At 41.2% G+C, this 22,374-nt stretch overlaps 1 protein-coding gene across 18 annotated transcripts in view; it reads right to left on the bottom strand.

Moving 5' to 3' along the window:
* Positions 1 to 22,374, bottom strand: part of gramd1bb (GRAM domain containing 1Bb) — a 125,146-nt gene that overhangs the window by 4,825 nt on the left and 97,947 nt on the right. For 10 of the 18 annotated variants that reach the window (XM_051957864.1, XM_051957863.1, XM_051957880.1 and 7 more), the window contains 18 exons: positions 19,591 to 19,611; positions 18,076 to 18,099; positions 14,970 to 14,990; positions 14,294 to 14,317; positions 7,344 to 7,428; positions 6,659 to 6,762; positions 6,443 to 6,538; positions 5,971 to 6,051; positions 5,672 to 5,787; positions 4,641 to 4,803; positions 3,914 to 4,103; positions 3,644 to 3,787; positions 3,413 to 3,531; positions 3,174 to 3,316; positions 2,882 to 2,985; positions 1,560 to 1,863; positions 978 to 1,085; positions 469 to 589 (listed from right to left, as the gene is read on the bottom strand). In XM_051957864.1, the coding sequence (XP_051813824.1) occupies positions 469 to 589; positions 978 to 1,085; positions 1,560 to 1,863; positions 2,882 to 2,985; positions 3,174 to 3,316; positions 3,413 to 3,531; positions 3,644 to 3,787; positions 3,914 to 4,103; positions 4,641 to 4,803; positions 5,672 to 5,787; positions 5,971 to 6,051; positions 6,443 to 6,538; positions 6,659 to 6,762; positions 7,344 to 7,428; positions 14,294 to 14,317; positions 14,970 to 14,990; positions 18,076 to 18,099; positions 19,591 to 19,611 (1,968 nt within the window). Of the gene's footprint in view, positions 1 to 468; positions 590 to 977; positions 1,086 to 1,559; positions 1,864 to 2,881; positions 2,986 to 3,173; positions 3,317 to 3,412; positions 3,532 to 3,643; positions 3,788 to 3,913; positions 4,104 to 4,640; positions 4,804 to 5,671; positions 5,788 to 5,970; positions 6,052 to 6,442; positions 6,539 to 6,658; positions 6,763 to 7,343; positions 7,429 to 8,729; positions 10,203 to 14,293; positions 14,318 to 14,969; positions 14,991 to 18,075; positions 18,100 to 19,590; positions 19,612 to 22,374 lie in introns of those variants that run through there. The other 8 variants (XM_051957866.1, XM_051957865.1, XM_022190349.2 and 5 more) reach the window with 8 other exon arrangements.

Genomic DNA, 22,374 nt, shown 5'->3' with positions numbered 1-22,374 from the left:
GTTTTGTAAAGAAATTCATATTGTGAGAAATCCACAAGGAACTGGTTTTTTCAGATTTTGTCTGCACAGGGTTTGAACTAGTACATGGCTTGACTTGCCGTATCTGCAGCAGTGGAGGTTTACTGGCTCACAGCAGGGGATGCAATGTGTTTTACAATGCTAAATTGGTCACATATTGTGAAATAGTGTGCTTGCAAAACAAGCTTGCTGTCCGCTTAGAGAAATTAACTCCATGTTTTACAGCATGTTTGTTCAGAGCTAAATACAGGACAGTATTTAGGTCATCTCTTAAAAATGGCCTCTTGTCCGTCATTGCTCCACTCAGATCAGGGGTTGTTTAACCAGCTAGCTTCCATGGCATCTGGCTGAACTTAGTGTAGTTACAAACTGAAGCTTTGTTTACGCACCCAACAGATGTAGAAGTGTAGGTAAACTGTCTAACACCATGTTCTCTGTGTGTCTCAGTACCTGGTCTAGCAGCACTACCGACGACTTGATAATCTCCCTCCACTTCTGCAGCTCGGCGTCATGGTAACGCTGCTGCGCCTCCAGGAGCTGGGCCCACTCCATCTGCGTCTGAGGCAGTTTACTGGGAAAAAAACACACACACACACATACATTAGCTACATCAGGGTGCAGCCACTGAAGCATGATTTCCATTTTGAGGGACTGCCAACAAACAGTTTGCTAAATTGTTTCAGTAAGCCCAGAGCTATTCAGGGGTAATTTTAGAAGCTCAGTGTTTTCCTGTCACACATGTCAAGGGCCATATGGATATAGTTTAGAGTGTGTGTGTGCATGAGTCCGTCTGAGTTACACCAAATAACTCCAGCAGAACTCCCTTCAGTCTGCACTGATTAGGTTTTTGTATCCTCAAATGCCTCTAAAATCAACTTTATTGACTCTCTATGATAAAGGAGTTCTGTATAAAAAACAGATGAGAAAAAAGTGTAGAATGTACGTATGTGCCTGCGTACCTTTCATGAAGCCGCAGACCTTGCCAGGTTGTTAAAGACTGTGCAGAGTACTCCAGCATCCACAGCTTATAGAAAAGCATCATGTTGAGGAACACCAGCAGGATGAGACTAAAGAAGCGCAAGAAACAAACAAAAGTCAGCACGTGAGGCATTTTTGTCAATAATTAGCTGCCATGGGAATGGAAATACATTCAAATGGAATGGAAATACATTCAAATAGTATAAACACATGCATCTGGGCCTACTGGCTAGTCAGAAAACAGATATACCTGAGACAGATCCTATGGATGGCAATGAAAAGAGAGGAGAAAGGAGTTACACTCAAAGAACAACAGTGAGATATTTGTAACAAAAAACAAAGAATAAAACACTAATTTTCAACTGTAGGTCAGACAAAGGCTCCACATTCTACTGGAAAAATGGACGAAGATGTGCAACATGTGAGTCAGAGAAATTCCACTATGTGACATGAGGATGTGCGCCCACTTGTGGGTCAAATTTGTATTTGTATCTAAATGGACACATATGCAGGCACCCCTACATGAATGACTGTGTGTGTGTGTATGTGTGTGTGTTGCGTACACAAAGCTGATGATGAGCAGCAGTTTGGAGACGCTGTACAGAGCCATGCCTCCGGGCAGGTGGTGGTGGTGTTCTGGACTCTGGTGTCTGGTCTGCGTGGAGCCCGCCACTTGTTTGATCCTCTGAATCACCTCCTCGTCGGTCGGCGTGGTAACGGGGCTGAGGGCCTCGTCCAGATGCTGGCTGCGCATGTGGGGCAGCGGCCTCTTCTTTCGCCTCACGGAGGAGTTCTTCACCACCTTGGCCTTTGGAGACAGCTGGTGGGACTCAGTCAGTATTTCCTCCAGCTTGGACAACTCCAGCTCTGAGAAAGAAGAAGACATCTGATTTACAACACGTTCTTGTAACGCTACGGCACTACCTTTAATTGAGCTGTTATTTTGGTCATTATAAGGGTTAGCCAAAAATGTTGTATTTTGCTTTTTTTTGCCTTCATTATCCAGATCTTCCATCGTGTCGTATGATTATCGTTTCAGACTTTATATGCTAGTCTTCATGTGAAGGAAAAAAAACATTCTGTATGATGAAATTGTTGCAGACTTTGTGACTTCTTCAAATGAGAAACAGGGATGTGAAAAGGGAAAATTAGTAAAACTATCACTAAGCACAAGGTTGATCTGTACTCAAAATGTCATTATGGGTTCAAATGAGCTCCAAGCATCATTTCAAATCTGCGGTTCCTCTCTCTCTTGTGACATGTGATCCTTATCTGTGCAATGATGAGTTCACGAGTTATTCAATCGAGAGTAACAGATGTGAAGATGGACGCAGGGACGTATGGTGTTTTTAACTATGATTAAATTTGATGTACATTCAAAATCCTTTTTCTGTCCAACACTTTCTTGCACAAACAAGCATCTGGCGTGGTTGGAAGGGTCAAGTTATGCAGTTTTATTTGCTATGCTTCAAACCTTGCAGCAATGAACACTTCAGAAGTAATTCAAATGAGAAAAAGGGACGTGAATTTGGATGTAAGGTTCTGAGAGTTAAAGATGCTTGACTTGTTGGCTACACACATGTTGCAACTATAGTGCAGACCAATCACTTCTCCATTCTCACGTCTTTTCTGTTTAATAATAGACAATAAGTACAGTACTTACATGATTCAAGCACAAAATCCTGTGTTACTGTTAAATTCATATTTAGAAAAAAGTAATGCAACAACATTTTGTCTTCAGAAAGGAGGTAACAATACATTTCCACTACTAATGTGCTCAAACCACATGGGAATGTCAGATTTTCTCAGCTAAGTTTTTAAGTGTTCATGACATCAGGTTGGACCACTTTTAAACAATGTGATCAACCACAACACTGAAGATTACCGAGATGACGGAAGTTCTCTTCTAGTCCACTCCAGAAGTTCTTCTCTATGAAACCTTTCACCAGGCCCCATGGCTGCTTCCTGTAACGCAGCTCTGTTGATACTCTGAGACAGACAGAAATACACATTGCACATATTATAGTCTTTTTCAATATGATATAAAAGGAGAGCAAGTTCAAACCTAAAGTTGTTTTTAAAAAACTATTGATAATAAATTAGACAAATGATTGAAAACAGTGAAAATATTAATAATTGCATGCAGCTCTCTGAGTATCCGATCACGTCTTTCTCACCGTAACCGACACTTGTTCTTGGCCACCCTTGTGAGCATGTAACGGTTGAGCGTGTAGAAGTAATCGTGGTAGGGCACGTCATGTGTGATGACCTCAGCGTCGATGATGTAGCACTCGCTCTCCTGACTGGCTTTGTACAGAGTCTGATTAAAAAAAGACAAAGAATAAAAAGACTGTTATTTAGAGGAGTCAAACACGACCAAAAACAAATGTTTCTGACCTGGCTGTGCTGAATTTACCTGTGTCTCAGTGACTGTAGCTGTTTTAGGGGCCAAGGGGTTGGATAGAGAGATGGTGTACAGGATCTCCCTGGTCTGATTCCCAGCCTCCTCTTTCTTCCAGGGATGGTACACCACATCTGAACAGCAACACGGTGGAAGATAGTTGCTATTAAATGAAGCCTGGAGGGGGCTGCTCTTTTGGCTCAAACTGTCTCCACAGAGGTAAGACATTAGGTCACTGGTACTGACCTGAGAATCGCCGCTGTTCCATGAAATCACTCATGAACTGAGACTCTGTGAAGAGGATGTCATACAGTTTGTCTACGCTGAACTTGTAGATCTCGTTGATGTACTGTCTGCCGTTCAGATCCTCATGGAAGGCCTGTACCTCACCTACACAGCAAAGAAAGTTGTTAAAATCTCTTCACGGCATTACCGAAAAAACGAGGGATACGTCTGTCCGCCACATTATGTATTTTCACCTGAAATCGATAGGTATATTATGTTTCCTGCAGTTACCTTCATCGTGTGTTTCTGAGGAGTCACTGAGCTCGGTGGGGATGTCTTCGTTGTCGTTGAAGTCCAGTGACGGTGAGGGGACAGGACCACCAGGCCCGCTGGTCTCGTTCTTGTCCTCCACCAACAGAGGCACAGCCAGCAGCTCGCCGTCTGGAAGGCAGTCGGCATATTCCTCCGCTGGGAGCTCAAACTGAGGAAAGGAACAAGACAGGCATTGATTAGCAAAGATATGTCATGCTGAAGGACCAGTGTGTAGGATTTAATGACATCCAGTGGTGAGGCTGCAGATTACAGCCAACTAAAAATCCCTAACTCCCTAAGTATGCAGGAGAAGCTGCATTTCAGTGTAAAACTTGAAAAGTCCTCCTTAGAGCCAGTGTTTGATTTGTCTGTTTTGGGCTACTGGAATGTAGTGGTGAAACATGACAGGCTTTGTAGTTCAGTGTCCACTCCCTAAATAGATAGGAAAGGCTCACTTTAAGCCAAAAGCACACGATGATTTATGATTACAGGTGATTATGCTCTAAAGCAAACATAATTATAAATAGTACGTTCCATATCTGCTAATAGATCCTCTAAATCCCACACAGCTGACATTTAAATCTTGTCAACAATTAACCTTAAAGTATTCTGACCAGCAGATGTGTTGCACTTGAATCCACCTTTGCATATCGCCGTTTAAACGTGTGTTGGTGTTAAAACACAGTAGATGTTGTATGTAACTTACTGTGATGGGTGTGTCATGGTTGCCAGGGCTGGGGATGGTGCTGTTTGGGATGACCTTCTTGTGTATCGGAGGAGGGCTCCCCTCAGGCTTGGCCTCTGCGCTGCTCTTTGACAAGTTGTCATTGTTAATCTCATTCTCCTCATTGGGAATCTCTTCACTGAACCTGAAGGCACAAGAGAACCACGGCATTAAAGAATTTTACTAAGCTCTGTCTCATCTCCTTGACCAGAGTCTTGTAACAAAGATGTCATGAAACGGTGTTTGCTGGTTTCTCATAGCATGATTTTGCTTATTGGGTCCTATTAGATTAAAAAACAAACATTTGACATGTGGTATAACACAGACGCAAGAACCTTAAAGCCATTTTAAAGTGGCTGTTTTCTGATCGCATTAGCATTTTTGAAACAAGTCTAAGCGTCCGGGAAGTGAAAATGATCTCTAATTTACTAACAGATTTGCCGACGATAATCTCTTATTAAGCCATAATCACTTCAGGATCTTTATGGAGCTTTACATTTGACCTCAATTCCGGCTTTGATGTGACTTCTTTCCTTTATCATTGTCACTGGGGACCAAACCATAACTCTATATTGATTTCCTCTAGTAAATCCGCTTCAGACATGAACAAAGAGACAGAGCACAGAATGATCTTTTAAGCCTTTAGACAAGTACAGTATTTACTCTCTTGCATCTTTTGCAGACTTTGAGATTCTCTAGTTCCTCAGCAGCATCACACCCAGCTGATAAACCAAGAAGTTTAACGCAAACTCTTTAGTTTGCAGAGCAAATTAGCATAGAGATAATTTCTGAGGAGAAAAGGATGTTATGTGTGAAATTGCGTATCTAAATGGATTACCTGAGGGAGCTGGAGTGAGCATACATTCTGGTACGTGACAGAGGATGTGAGTGTTGCTTGTTATGGCTCATATTGGGAGCAGTAATCATTTTCTAATTTGGGTAATTAGGTAATCAACTGAAAATGTTTATGGTGGTAGCCATAGTAACTAATGCTGCTGAATAATCAGACTCACCCCATGGTGTTGAAGTCATCATCAGGGGGAACATAGTCCTCATCGTCACTGGTTAGGCCGAGCTCGTTGCCATAGCACTGATGAACAAAGTGCCACAGTTCTTTGGGGCACAAGGGCTGCAAAAGGCGCAAACAAACCCAAATAAGGAATGAAGACAGTTGAGAATACACCACTGAAAACAAAGAGCGCCATGCAACATTTCCTCGTCGTGCAATCGACCTATGTGACGCAAATGTACAACAACCCTGTTTGAGATGGGTATAAGCAAAATGCAACAGTCACAGAGCAGATTTTCTTACCTTGTCAAGCAGCGCATTCTGCCACAGTCTGAACATCATCATGTACGTCCTGTCCCGTGCTCCGAACGAGGTGAAGAAGTGCTGTGAAGAGTGAAAAGCAACCATGTTTCAGAACACTAAATAACACTAACTACAGAAATGAAATTACAATTAAAGAACAGTTTGTGGAGCATGGTTTAAACTCTTCCAGTGTGCGATTATCTTAATTCCTAGTGGTCTATTTTGGCAGTGATGATGGGAATTATTATCTTTTCAACCATTCCCCAGACAGTGACAGAAACATCCCCCTCCCCCAATATGTGAAAAGATTAAATCACTAATCTTCCTGTATCAGAAAGATTTTATATCTCAAGTCCTCCCTGGTGTCTCTTATGGTGAAGATGATTAGATCTTACAACATATTCAGTCAATTTTCTACAATTGAAAAAAAAAAAGAGAAAATGCTTCGATTCCCTAATTCGTTATCATTTACCTTCTCAGTGTCTGTGCAGACCTGGATAGCATTGGGAATGAGGCGAGCGGTCTTCTCTTTCGTCATCGAGCAGATGTCTTTTAGCCGCACTGTCAGCTACATGCAAACACATGCAAATGCACACAATTATGCATTCAGGGACACACACGCACACACATATATGACCCAATACTGCCAATATAAAAGTGCAGAGGTGCGGGGAGTTAACAACCATACCAGTGTTTCCCAGCGGAAGATGTTGCTATAGAAACAGATCCAGTTCTCAGAGAGGTAGAGTCGTCCCTGCAGGAGGATGTCCCGCTGAAGAGCACAGGAGTAGTCTGCAAGGCACGCAGAATCAACGAAGGATTACTACCACACACTAAGTATGATGGGAAAATTACAAACTACATCATTAAGACATGAAATATATAAATAACTCGGCCCAGAAACAGCAACATACAAACAAGTGTTACTTGTGTAATGTAAAAAAGTAGGTCACTTGTGCATTTCAGCACTGTGCACATCTTGTTTATTAGACGTGAACTCCTCATCACCATACTGCAAGTCGAGGCATTTCAGACAATGACCGTATTCATTAGAGAGTGGGAAACTCATGCAACAACAAACCAACAAAGCTTGTGACATTACAAAGGTGTGCAGGATGTACTGTAGCTCTTAGTGCCAGAAAGGTTCGTTATTGGGTTGGAGGTTCCTCTAAATAAGCAGAAGAAGATCTCTAAAAACTGTTTGTGAATTCTAGAGAATTACAACCACACCATGATGCAAGACACTTGGATCAGCCGATATTTGTCTGTGTCCTCTCTGTTCGATGAAGATTAATCATTTTCTAATTACTAGCAGGCTGTCTGCACCCTGCCAGTCCTCAGATGGCCCCAGTGTGTCCATGGCATCCACTCACCCACAATGAGTCTCTCTGTGTCAGGGAGCTGCTTGAAGAGTTTCCTAAAGTCCTCATTGCGCTGTTTGTATGTCGGGCTCAGCACCTGCAGTGACAGGCAGAGTCAGAAACACCACGCACACTCACATATATGCTGCTAAAAACTCACACTTGCATCTTCATGCTCTCTCACTCGCTCACAAGTGTCGTCGCGGGTTATTTCTTTCCATGAGCACGTGAGACGACCTTGTTAAAACCCCCCACAGGTTTTATCAGGATGTCTGGTTTACTTTAGTCATACCCCGACTTTCATTCTGTGGGGGATTTTAACAAGTGCTGGAAATGGAAGTAGAATGAATGGCAAGCAGAGGTATGTAGCCTGAGATATCTGTAAGGCCGCATCGCTACTCATACTCAGTAACAAGAGTGAATTAAAGCGCAGTCCATACAAAGTCAGCCTGGTGCAGATCATACAATACACATGCTGCCCGAAGTACAATTTAGATGTAATAACATGAGTCACATTTGTTTTATAGAGCAACATGTTTCTAACAAAGAGGCTTTTGTCAAGGGGTAGGACAACAGATGAAACCTCAAGTGTAAACAAAACTCTACAGAGTGGATTGATTAACAAAGAGAGTCTTTGCAGCTCTGGGAAGAACATCCCATTTGATATGATCACACTTTCTCTTTTGCTTGGCTTTGGCAGACTTGATTATTTGCAGAGCGAGCCTGTGAAGTATAAAATCTTCAAATGTGTGCCAGAGTGAGAGCTCTCACTGTCTGTGCCAGATGCTTTCCTTCAACAGGAAAGCTTCAGGAAACAATAGCTGCCAATACGGTAACAAGAGGTACACTACAACAGAAGAAAAAAGCATATTCCTTTGGATCGGCTGGTGGGAAAAGAACTGCACTTTCACGTCCAAGTCAGGTGTTTAAAATAAAGGGAGTTGAAATACGGCTTGGGAGTATCTCTTTCTGCTTGTAGTCGCCTTTGAGAAACATGTGGGTGACATCTCTGAAATTAACTGCACACACTAGCATGATTTTTAAAAGAATCCTCTAGTCTACGAACAACCAAACACACACCTACGCTGTTCATAAATTCAGTTACTCACTTAGTAACCTGATGATTACTCCAAACAACAGTCCCCTGTGAGCTTTAGAGGAGTTCAAATAGCTATGACTCATAAGCAAACCAGTTGTTTTATTTAGTGGAGGGGAATTACCACAGACCTATGCTTACAGCAACATACAGTAAAGACAATTCATGCTACAAAGTCTTTCTGTCGACCTTCTCCTTTGCGACTTTGTCCTGTTGGAGCTAAATAAATCCAAACCAAAATGCTTCTAAATTCGCTGCATGTTTTCTCCCCATCGCTCTCCTTCAAGCACAGCTCAACTTACAGCAGGAATCTCCTCAGTGTCCCACTCGGGGTCCTGAAGGTCCGAGGCAGCCCATCCCCACTCCCAACCCCACTCCCCTCTAGCTGGACCCTGCAGAAGCCACCCCGCCAACGCCTCATCCAGCTCCAGCACGGCCTCCCACTCCGACATCGAGCAATCCTCATCCACTTCCATATTCGCCGCGCCAGATCCCCCTTTTTGGCGCCTGGATGGAAGTGAATTTTCCAAAAGCGTGGCCCAAGTGGGCTCCTCTGACGTTGCAGGACTTGTCAGTTTCAGTAGGTTTGGAAAATAAGAGCAGACAGATGGTGAGTCCAGTGGTTTGGAAGCTGTGGTATCCGCCCCCTGTTTTGGGTGCTGCTCCCTTTCAGCGTTGAACAGTGGACGCGGCGCACTCCAGCCACATGATCCTTGTCTCTCTCTGTCGTTCTCTGACTCTCTCACTTCCTTCCACACACACAGGGAGAGGAGTTGCGGCCATTGCCCTCTAGTAACCCTGGCCAACAAGTCCTTTATTATCATGCCAGTAGCGTTTTCCTTTTTTTTTTCTTGCTTACTCCTCCTAGTAAGTATGTGTGCAGAGTGTGTGTGTCCTGCTGTACAGGTCTGAGTGCCTTGTAATTGGCCTGTTTACGACCAGCAAAGAATGAAGTAAGTTTACTTTGTGGAGTGGAGTACTAATACAAACAAAGCTGCGGCTGCAAAGTGAGAGGCCGAGGAGAAAAAGAACAGGTCCGAACAAAAAGGAAAGAAAAATAATGTTCTCAGTCTGTTGAGGTATGCGTTGAGTCCGTCTTGCTCTCTGACCAAGTGATTGAGTTACAGAGAACAGATGTGAGCATAACCTCCAGTTACCTCCGTCTGCAAAACAACACCATCAATCTTGACAGGGTCTGCACTGGGTCGCAGGCCAGAGCTAAAATTGCAGAGCGAAGTGGTTGAACAAATAAACTGTAAATAATTCTTTGCTTATTTTAAGTATAAAAAACCCAGCTGGAATCCAAATTAAAGGTATCAAAAGCTCTGATTACTGTTGATTTCCAGACACAGAAGGCACCGGAGGTATGAAGGTGTCTCTCTCTGCCTTGGTATGGAGGCCATTCATGTAGTCTTGATACTTGATCACCGTCTGTTAACAGGCGAGAAACGTGCAGGGCTCACAGCGCCTATTTTAGCAGCGCTTTGAAGAACAATTGATGTGCATGTCCTGCTGCTATTCTTGGCCAAAACTACTTCAGCGGTCAAGAAGGTGGGCAGCAGTTTGAATTTCATTGACTCCTGCCAGAAGAAGCAAATGTGTGACCCACATTTGCACACTGGAATCCAGAATCCATGAGTCCCACCTTTCCTCTGCTGCTGTTTCCCAGCATTCCCTTTAAACCAGACGCTGAGGAGACAATCCGAAGCAGGAAAATAGATGAGCTTTGGAAAATAATCCTCATTCAAAGGCTTCTTGGAAAAACAGTGTAACCGCAGCTATTAACAAAAAAAAAAAAAGGCCTTCACATAGACTGTGGGTGTCTGTATATGATGTGAATGAAACTTAACAGTATTTTTTTGGGGGGGATGGGGGGGGGGGGGGGGGGGTGTCATTCCTCAAAATGACTTCCTGAAAGACATCCTTATTTCTGCTCAATCATTTTATTTTCTTGGATAACTCAAGCAAAGAAAGAGGCCATTGTGACTGATGCAGCATCCAGAGTTCAGGTGACAGTATGTGACTCGGGATGAGGCAGGGCTGCCGACGAACAACGTGCATTGATTTGGTTAACTATTAACTTTCTGAACAAACAGTAGGAGATGGAAGAGACTGGTACTGTAAACCGGGGTGGGGTTTTAGTGTGTACTGGGGGAACTGAGTATTTATGCTAGTAACAATAAACCCATCATCATTAAGCACGGCTACATTGCATTTGGTAGAAAGCCAGGTGAGGTATGAGGTGAGGAAGCACTGACGTACACACCATCTGAGTAGATCAAAAAAATTCATTACTAATTTATACTGTCTAAAGTACAGATCTTGCTTATTGTACTGTTTGTTGGTGTTTTTCCTCTCGTGGCTTACTTCCTGAAGCCTGTGGCTATGATTACCACACAAGCATTGTGACAAACTTGCTCAGAAACAAAGATGAACAGGCGCTGTGTGTTTCTCATACAGGCTCAGAACTCACATCAGGACGGGTTGGTTTTTAATCACTGCGGTTTCAGTGCCATGGGAGATCATCACTGCCATGTAGAAGTGCACATACACATACTGTCTCACATGCAGGTGGATGAAGAAACAACACTCAGATTCAGTCAGTCAGAGCCAAATGAACTAAAAGAATCTGTTGAATGTGTTACACTGGTTGACGGAGCTTTAGTTAATGGCTGTATGTGGACACAATGTCAGGAGTGCAGTCCTGATACCGATTAACATATTTTAAATTTAAATTCATCATGGCAAATAAGTTGTAATGGCAAATTAACCCGTGATTGACACTGGCAAAAAGACAAAAAAGCTAGGAAACCTTCTATTCTCACGAATCATTGGGTGTTGTAAGCCATTAGTCTTAAAAGACTAATTTTCTTAAAACCACAAAAGATTATGTCAGCATGGTTTGAAGACTGTGCTCGCTGTCAGTGCACTTCAGAAACACATGTATTATTCAAGAAATTATAATTGATTTTAAAGATTTTCAAAGGACTTTGTGGCCATGGTGTGTGGTCTTGCTCAGCTTGGTGGGAGAGGTGAGGCAGTGTCAGGCTGGGTTGACAGGTACAGCTGTTAAATGTCTGATCAGCCTCTCTTTGCTTGTACAGTAATGTACTGGGACCCAGAGACACAGGCTAATCACAGGAGTGAGAAACAGATACGATAGGGTGTCGATCCTTCTTGAAAAGTAGAGTCTTTTGTCATTGTGAGAAATGTAAGTGGTGCTGTACACATGGTGTTTATTTTTGCTAAATGTTTGTGTGGTTGGGTGTAAGTTAAACTGGTTGCTGCACTAGTCCTCTGCAACAGACTGAGTGTATGCTCAGGAGAACCCACAGCAGCAACTGTATGGGAAGCAGGTAAAATACTGACTGGTGTTATTCTACACTTGCTGTCTGTGTTGTCAATCTTACAGACACTAGTGTGTTTTCCATTTTCTCTCTCTTCCACCCTGTCCGTGCTGCACAGCCCCAAGCTCATTTGATCCAACTGAGGATTTGAAGCTTTAAAGTTCCTCTCTGGTTATTATTAAATAACCAGACAGGAACTGATTAAATACCTAAAAACTCATCTCTGTGAATCAAAGCTACATATTTAGAGGCCCATTCTGTGTAAATATGGTCTTGAAATGACTTAGGAGTAACTCTACAACATTATTTATTCCAGAATTTGCAAATCTAGGAAGTCCCCATTTCTAACTTTGACCTACCCTTGGTGCACCTGCTGTAGCTCAAGCACACCAGCTCACATTGGACTCTGCTCAAACGCTTTCAAACTACTTTATGCTACGCAATGGCAAGTTGCAACACTGGATTAATTCGGCCATACACATTTGAACAGAACACCGATTCTGAAGAATAATAACGTTACAGAAAGTCCCACCCTGCAAGCAAAAAGACTTAATTCCTTGCATTTGTTTTGTATGAAACCGAAATCTGAACCCATGTCTTTGAGACCATCATCGGTGCACTGCAGTTTCAAGGCGGAAATGCTCAGCAATGATGTTGACGGCTTATCTCATTCAATATGTGGCTTCTAGTAAACAAAAACCACTATATGGACATGCTAACAAGATTGTTCTTGAAGGTAAAAAGATGAATTTAAAAGCCACATACAGTACAATGCACACTTCCTTCATCTTATACAGTCTTGTTTGATTGGGTGTAACTGGTAGCTTATGGTGGGTAATATGAGCTAGCAAGCTGTAGATAGATATAGCTGTGTTTTCACTTGAGTCCCGTTGCTGACTGACTAGTGCTACTGTTCATTGTGTGTCAGTATTTACCACTATCTTACACTTCAACTTGCCATTTGTGTCACTCTTCAGTAAAAGTTGCATACTGCTAGTCTCATTCACAGAGAAGCCTGAGTTATTTTCTACACTGTAGTCTGGATTGGGTTAAAAGTGTATGTTTTGTTTTCAGCTGCTGATTGATTCACTATGTCAGTATTTCAGGGAGCAGAATGGTGGAATTTAGACCAAAAAAACCATCAGTTGATTTATATTGTATTTTCACTCAATGTTTTTAATTTTAATTAATGATGGGTTTTTTTTTAACAGTTTTTGGACAACAATGCAACTTTATCGCACAAACACATGAGATATATCAGAAAATATTCATTAATTGGATCAGTTCATTGTTGGTTTTGGGCTGACTGGGACTTATTGACAATAAAAAATTGAATATATCCAGCTTTATCATTTAACCCTCTGAACTCCATGACAAAATTTAATGTAGAGTCACAATTTTTCCCAGAAATGTTGGTAAGATCTATGGACACTTGGAAAAAAATTCTGCTAATGTAAAAAAACAACAACAACATTTTCTTGTTTTTGATTCATGGCATTCTAAATGTATCAAACTACACAGAAGACAGTTATGAGTTCCTTTACTTCTAGCCATGGTTGCGCTGCTTCCACAGACGTGCAGGAGTTTACGCTGGAGTGAAAAATGAGCCCAAGAGAAAATAAATGCCCAGAAACTGCTTGGAGCTCAGAGGGTTAAGAAAACATGACTCGGGGACTAAGTTGCAGGAACTATAAGGTTGTGAAACGTTTGAAAATGATATAATCACATCTGTTAAACATGATCTTTTTAGTCAGTGCAACATCAAGATTATTCTACATTATTATCTGCTATGCTTCTTTCATAAGAGTAGGTCAACAGAGGGAATGGGAAGGATGTATTAAAGGTGAGTACGTTAGAGAAGCACTTAGGAAGCTTTCTGGACTGTTGGACCAAGCCTCTTTTGAACACAACAGCAGTTCTCATTACATGCAGGGAGGTTTTTGCGTTGTCCTCCTTCCATAAACCCCGGACCCTGAAACCAAACGGTCTTGGTGTCCATGTTTAGCACAACATGAGGGGAAAAAAAAGAGTCGGGCTGGAGGGAAACATGCCACAACCTAAAGCACCATGCTCCATTCCCACGGCTCGTCCAGAGGCCCTTGTGATGGTTTGTTGATTTGTTTAGTACAGTGAGGAACTCGGTGTGCTTGTTACCACCTGTTGCAAGCCAGAAATAGATATTTGTGCGATGACAGGCCTTTGACTACATCTAAGGGACTTGTAAAATAGAAACCCCCAGTGTTCTTACAGTCAATGCTAATTTCAAAGGAATAAATAAGACCACTAACTAAGAACCAGTCTGTATTTGAAACTAAATGGCTTTAGCTGGATAAATATTTAAGATAGGTGTAGTTTAACTTCACTCCTACAAAGTGTGGCTTTGCTATTAGGTGGTAACAACACTGAGTGAAGTCAATGGAATGAGAAACAGGCAGGAGGGATGTTAACATCCCACCAGTCTGGGAGCAAGAGAGACAGAAAGATATCTGGGGTTGCACAAGAATACAAGTCATGCTTACTCTCAGGATGTGTTGTCTTTCATGCTGGGGAGAGAGGGGAAGAGTGTACACACAGGAAATAAAAAAAGAAATAAAACAACATAGAATGGGAAAAAAATCCAATAGAGACACTTCTGGAGAAAGTAGGTTTCCAACATAAGTCCAACACACTCATTCCTGTGTAGCCTGTGGACTTAATCAAATTTACTGGCACCCGCTAAGTGTAAAGGTTGAAAGTAATTGCCAAGTGGCCAACCCCATCTGAGAAAAATATGACGGCGTTAGGACACCATCTTGTGGTGCAAAAGTAAACTGCAGCATTCTGACTGCTCAGTCTATACTGCGTCATGAGGAAGAATCTTTGGTAAAATATTTATCTCTAATTTAAAGCTCTAATTACTGTAGTCTTTCCATTACCCTGCTTTCCCTCATTAGACCTGCCCACCTGTTGCTCTTCTAAGCCCCTCCTAATCTCAGCCTAGAGAACCAATAACCCACACTGGAGGTTTGGTGCTCCAGTAAACAGGGTCAAGGGCGACGACTGTTCAACTTCTAAGGAGCGCTCGTCATTGAAAACAAGTCCAGGACACTTCAGGAGTCACACACATGACATGAGCACACAGCAGCAGCACACACACACACATCTTAAATGACTTAAAAACACACGCAGTAGAAATAAAAACAAGGTTTGACTTACGTTGTACCAGCTTTGGCTCTTCTGTAGGAGGAAAAAGAGAGAAAGGAAGAGAGAGGATGTGTTCAATACTGTGAAGCTAGTAAAAATACGGCAGCAGGCTCAGACACAGATATTCCCAACATGATCATCGTACTAATAACAAGTCACAGCAGGTGTCAAAGTCCTCCTGCGTCTGACACAATTTCCAGATAGAATTTACAGTGAAATGTCAAGATAATTTAGATCATGTGTGCCATTTTGAACCTCAAAGTGATGCGAGAAATGTGGGGTGAAATTCTCTTCCAGTTCACTTATTTATGCGCTCAAGAGAAATGAAAAATAAAAAGATTTCACGAGTAAATCTGCTCCTCGATTTGGTGGAACTGAAAGTAACTTCACTCCAAACGTCATGAAGAGCGTTAGCAAACTGTGTTACTGTATTTTTTATTTATTAAACACACATGTACCACAAAACGTCCGTCTCTGTCTTTAAAAATCATTCAGTTACCTTTCTGGAAATAAGAGTTTTGAGGAACAAACTTGTACATTTATCTGATTTGCGAAACATCTTTGTGAGAGCATTTGTGAGCAAATTAATGTGTGAAATATTTCAGTGGTCATTTGTTATCATTTATATCGTGTGCTCTTTATAAATAACCAATTAATTAGGTTTTTTTTTTTTATAATTGTTAACAGAAGAGGGCAGCAGAGATATTTCCTAATTTTGACTACAACATTACAGCATTTTCCAGCCACACAGACACACTTTCCTGTCTAATGGTCTAAGAGCAAAACTACAAGAGAGGAAACATGCAGGTGATCATTCAAAGGGTCAAACAAGGAAGAGAAAACAAGGAGGGGGACAAAGGAGTAAATTAAAATATCACACAGCATGTTTCTGACGACAGATGTAAAATAAACAAAAGCACTACATTTTAAGCTGAAGCAATAACAAAATGAACTACTGATAAAATTTGTACTTTAGTGATGTTTTGATTAGTTTTAGATTGTTTTGACCACAGTTAAACATTAGCACATTTTTACTAATTTGATACCTTTAATTACCTTTAATTATGATAAAATATCCAAAGACTGAGACAAATATTATATGTTAACACAAGTTTTCATATTTTCATAATCTCCTTCCCCAGAAACACTCATCACAAGCTAAATGAAGCTTCGCTAATCGTAAATTTATTGTTTCAAACACCGTAAACAAATTTTCTTTCTATCCTGAGTTCTGTCTGGGCCTGTTGGTTCGGTGGGTATCTGCCGTGTGTGGCGTCAGCGAGCAACGAGCTGCTGGAGGAGGCCCGAGGCCTGGCGGTGACGATGGCTGGGCTAATGTGGGCTAATCTGATTTGAAGGTGACAGAGACACGAGAGAGGAATTACTTTGAGGCCACTGTCTGGATAAGGTGTGCATGTGTGCCATTGTGTTTGACTCTGTGTGACTGCAAGCTAGCAAGGGTGTGATATTTGCGACAGAATGGTTTATACAAAAATAAACTACATATTGTGACTGCACACAAATGGGGTGTTTAAATGGCAGCAGCAGCAGAGAGAAGGGACTGAAAACTCAGGGGTGTTGAGTCGTTTTAAATCTAAGCTTAAGATCTTGCTGCTTTAACAAAATCACTTTATTTTATTTAAAAATGTGGCAAAAATGTAGGCTAGCCGTGCTAGACCCATGCTCTGAAGACGCAAGGGTCTAGGCACGCTCGACAGGGAGGGAGGCGGGCTAAAAGGTTGTCTATCAAATCACTCTGCAGCAATTGGGTAGGTATACAACCAATCAGCGCAACGAATAGGCTCCTAGAGCGCCGGAAATCAGAGGATACGGTAGTTCGGTGAAGCCTTATTTATACAGTCAATGGGTGAAGCTCAAGTATATTACAGACATGTTAACAGAAAGATTATTCAGAGTCGGTGCTAATGGAGCTCAACGACTGTTGTCGTTTTTGTTGTTGACCCTGGCAGAGAATTAAATTCGTTGCCGTGGGTTGTCTAGCGCGGCTAGGCTAGTTGTTTCCGGTTGTTTCTGTCAGAATCGTCGCACCTCTGTCGTCACTTAGTTATGCCCGCCTTCTGACTCTACACTTCATGGTGATTGGTCCGGCCAGTTTTAGGAGAATCCAGCCTCGACCTTATGGAGGGTAACTAGACCCACCCTGGCAGAGAATTAAATTCGTTGCCATGGGTTGTCTAGCGCGGCTAGGCTAGCAAAAATGGACTGTTTGTGCTAACCGGATTCAGTAAAAAACTAAAAATTCTGTGCATCTTGTTGTAACTTTGAACCTACTAGTGACTCAGCTGCAACTAAAAGTCATATTAAAAAATTCAGGGACTTCTTTGGGCTGAACTGCAGGCTGTGTTTAAACAGAACATAGAAGAGACAAGCATGGAAACAAAATAAAAAGGTAAGGCATAAAGTATGCATAGTAAGTAGAGTGATAATTTTTTCCAGGAACAGTATAAATTATAATGGGGGCACTTGTATAAATGCTGGACATGTTCAGTCCAGGATTTATGTAAAATAGGTAATCAAAGTGTACATTTCTTTTTAAAATTATGACATAACGGTGCTATACTACCTTTAAGACACTTCTGAAAATATTTTTAGCTCTCTCTGCTTTATAGTTGTGCTTTTTCCATCAAGGTGCAGGACTAATTTTACAATGAAAAATGAGGTCACAGTGAGTCAAAATGTGGCAGGAGCAATAAACACCCAGAACTGCTCGGGGTAATAAACGTAAGCGATTTAATCCAGGACTTCTCTGTGATTCACCCGATATTTGGTTTAAATTTAACCACATATGGGGATGTTTACTATTAGTTGGAATCAAGGCTTTAAAAGAATTTACTCTAAAATGTGCCAGTTGTCACTACAGAGAAACACTACTAAATGCAAAATCTGTAACATTTTAAAATGAATAATATCACAAAATTCAAAAAATGATTCTCCTTTCACATTAATTCAGGGGATGGGAAGCACTGGAGAGGACAAGAGGGACTGAAACTGGGGATCCTATAGTCGCACAGCTATGGGGGAAGTGGAGGGCCGGGGGATTTAATGGGGCCAGCAGGGATTGTCAATGGGTCAAATGAAAACAAGAAGAAATGCTTACTTTAATCAGGTTTAGTCTGTCATACTGAAAGAAAATTAAAGAGAAAACAAAACGTTAACCAAAGCAGTGAGCAACATGAACAAGAAATGGAAACTGAGAGAGAAGATGCTGAGTCCCAAAGAGTTTGCGGCTTAAACACAACTCTGAGGTACAATAATGCGAATATAATACACCGGTGTCAGAGGGCTTATTTTGAAAATGTCACTGTGCTACTAAACCTGACCCGCTATCTCATGTTCTGCTTAATATTGTCGTATCATTGTCGCCATTATCATCGTTTATCCATTCTTGCACGGGGCACGGTGGCTCTTTTTCGCCGAATGAACTCATTTGGATCGCATTAGGGTTTGGGCGATCAGGCTCACGTGGCTGGGATGACCTCACGCCATGTCTGGGGTCATGTGACCACTATAGACCACGGAGACTCATGTGGGGGGGTTGGGGAGGTTTTGGATGGTGGCACAGAGCAGAGGAATAATGAAATCAATTACTATCTGTATGTACGAATGCATAGCAGCAAAATAAAGGATCCTCATCACACTAAACTCCTGTTTTATTGACACAAAAGACCATTCTATCAGAAGACCCTATACACTGAGTCTTTATATACTCAGCCTGTATATTCAATGGATGACCGAAAAAAAGTGGGATGAAGTGTGGCAAGTGGCAAATTAGATGGATGAAGCAACAGCAGGGGCGATGCTGTAAAACGTGACACCAGACTGCGGTACGTTTGGACGTTGGGGAGGGAGATTTTGCGAGAAAAGAAGGAGGGATTCTCTCATGTGGCAACAGAGAAGCTGCCTAAATAATGATGTAGGCCTGGAGCTCTGGACAAGGATGCAGGCAGAACTTCTTTTTTTTTTTTTTTTTTTTTTTTTTTAGAGTTTATCCGTCTACAGAAGGGCAATTACAGAGACAAAGCTCTCGTTGCCACATTGTAACAGTGAGGTAAGTTTGTAAAGAGAGATACAGGACACATGTAGGACCAGAGAAAGGAATTTAGACATTTATTTTCAATATTTATTTTATTAGGGATTTGCACCAGAAACATACTTTTATCACTGTAATATTTGACAGATGTATGTGTAAATTTGCTTTCTGTTTTCTTTTATTTCTCTACAACTGAATTGCAAAAAAGAGCTTATCTTAATCCTGATCAGTGTGTACAAGCTCAATACAAATATTGCATAATATTATAAGTAGTCTGCTACATTTCATATCACCAGAAAGGTAAACAAAGGAGAGGACAGTAGAGGAACAGGAAGGAGAGGAAGTGAGTGATGTTGTGTGGTGTTTGTTGGGAGTCATAAATGTTCATCTGCTATGATTGTGGGTGCAGGTGTGGCTTGCAACGGTTACAGTGTGCACAGGGGGCAGGCTGGGTTCAGGTTGAAGCATTCCAAACAGGGCTCGGACATTTCCACAGAGCAGCTCACAAGACACGAGGCGTTGCAGAGGGGGAAGGGTGGGCACAGAAATATTTGAAGAACAGAAAAAAAGAGTAATGCTTACTTTGGAAAGTCGCTTGTGAGACTAGCATGCAATCAGGAGAAGAACAAAGAAAAAAATCAGATCGAAAAACGAAAACGAAAAAGAAATAAACTGCAAGAAGAAACAGCTGAAAGTACGAACAGAAGAGCCGCACAGTCATTAACAGTCAAGATGGCACACATTATCATATGGCATGTAGCAGCAGCAGCAGAGAGAAGGCGTGCACACTGTGTTGTGGAGACAAAAAAAACAAAGTGATTTAAAACAGAAGAGACAGATGAGGACAGAATGAGAAGGGAGATAAAGGAGGGAGTGGTATGACTTCTGCCTGACAGTTTGGGAGCCCAAATGGGAGCCACACGCTCCTTCAAGGAAACCACCTGAATGTGAAACTTTTCATCCTTCAGTGATTTTTCTTGTGAAGAGAAATGCAGATGAGACAAGGACAAGTTAGAGAAAGACCTACTACACCTGAAACCTAAGGGAGACGACTCAGTAATAGAATAAATAATAGAATTTTTCACTGTTTTGTAAGCCATTCTTTAAGATTTGTTTAATAAGCCCTTTAAACTTTGATATATGTAAGATTTCCTCCAAGCCTAGCATCTAATCTTCAAAAGATTAGGTGAGTAAGCACCTATTTTGTCAGTGTGACAGATATTCTAGTCTCAACGTGTGGGACATTTAAAATAAAGTTAGTTAACCCTCTGAACCCAAAACCAGCTGGTATGTTTGAAAGGCATGATATGTTTAAAATAATGCTAAAATTACACATCTTATTAGAATGATAAACTCTAAAAGCAGCATTCTGATGGTCTTTAAAAAAAGTGACATGCCGTTTGGTGGGGACATTTGACAAAATGGACATGGAAAATCATAATGCTTCATCCAAATGAATATATGTTACGTTCCCATTTAAAAATATGACCACCCAAATAGAAACTCTAAAACTAAAATTTGTAGAAGTTGTAACTTTACAACAAATCTCTCTAGTAGGTGGAGGCCTCATTTTGGGCACTTGTATTTTTTTGTTAAATAATCCAAAACATTCAACTTCAGTTAATTTTTTTGGATTATTTATGCCATTATAACTTTATCATACCGCAGAGACAACATTGTGAGTCCTCTGTGCTTCTAGCCAAGGATGCAAAAACTACAGAAAACTGTTTGGGGTTCAGAAGGTCAACTACAACTACAGCTTCTTCCTACTTTATTGCAGGTTTGACGAGAAAACTGCTGGGCAGCATTTCAATACTCAACCATCCTTTCTATCACCTAATAGTGGGTTTTAACAAGGGAAATATGAGTTTAGAGACTGTGGAGCAAATGATATGTAAAAATGAAAGGCTGGAATGGAGAGAAGAGTGCGATCTCTCCAGAGGAGGGAGAGTGATAGTTACAGCTCATTACACCAAGTCAATAACCAATCATAACACATACGTCACTGCAGTGGAAAAAAAAGAAAGCAGCATCAACCCTGACGTATTTATGCAGTCACAGTTAATAACCGGCTGCTTACAAGAGTTTACATGTAACAGGGACTGTGATAGTGTCAAGAGAAGTTACTCTGCCGATATAAAATGTAATGCTAGATGGAGGGACGATGCTGGAGTATGGCAGGAATAAAATCACAGAGAAAAGCACGCAGCTGCTAGTCTTATTTCAGTGTCTCTACTTCTATAAGAGTGTTATATTCTTACTTACATAAATATTTGGTGGCATAACCAAATCCTCACATGTATACTAAAATTTGCCTTAGTGTATTTGTATCAACCCTCTGAACCCCCCAGATCTGCTTGTGGGTTTGAAAGGCATGTTTTCATTAAAAAAAGAAGCCAAAATGACACCATGTATTACAGCCAGAAACTGCAAACACAGAAAAATGTGTCAGATTTTCAAATTTTGCACGGTCCGTAGACTATTCTTTCGTGGCATACAGTTTTATCAGGAAACGTAACCAACTCTATATCAGGGCATTTAAACAAAATCATTTAATTCTATACATTTATTTTAAAAAGAAATTAAAAATGCTCTATTTGCTCTCATCAGATTCTGTAAAAACCAAAAAATTCTGCACTCTTTGACACACCATGAAGCCATTAGTGACTCAGCTGCGACCAGTAGTCATGTGAAAAAAAAAAATCTGGGTTTTTGGCTGAGCTGCAGGCTGTTTTTCTACAGAGAGGAGACAACTATGGAGATAAATTAAAAATGCATGTAGAGAGTAAAGTATCTATGATGTGTATAGTGCCTTTCAGTACTGCTAACAGCTGTGTGTACGTAGATTTTTTTTTCATATTTTATAAAACAAATTATACAAGAAAATCAACTTTTGTAAATTTTTATGAATCATGGCATTAAAACTGTATCATACTGCATAAAATACATCTGTGAGGTCTCTCTCCTTCTAGCCCTGGTTATGGTGTTTTCATAGAGGTGCAGGACTCTATACTGCAGTAAAAAATGAGCCCCCATTATGTAAAAATGCAACAGAAGCAAAAAAAAAAAAACACCCAGAAACTGCCCAGGGTTCAGAGGGTTAAAGCGGATTTAATAATTACAAGAACAACTCAGGTGTAAGGATTTGTAACATATGGTATTTACATTTTGAGTCAGACACTGCTCATAGCTTCAACGAAGCATCTCTGGCTTTATGCTGTCCTGACTAACCTTAATCTATGGCTCTGAAATTGGTATCTTGTGTTTCAGAGCCTTTCACAAGATCTTCAATGACAACATTAGGGCAGCACTACTGGGAATCTCTCTTCACAGTGCAGACTCCATTTTTTGACAGAGCCTCCTTCG

This window comes from Acanthochromis polyacanthus, chromosome 13 (genome assembly GCF_021347895.1).
Source record: "Acanthochromis polyacanthus isolate Apoly-LR-REF ecotype Palm Island chromosome 13, KAUST_Apoly_ChrSc, whole genome shotgun sequence".
NCBI classification, from domain to species: domain Eukaryota; kingdom Metazoa; phylum Chordata; class Actinopteri; family Pomacentridae; genus Acanthochromis; species Acanthochromis polyacanthus.
This window is presented reverse-complemented; position numbering and strand designations above follow the sequence as displayed.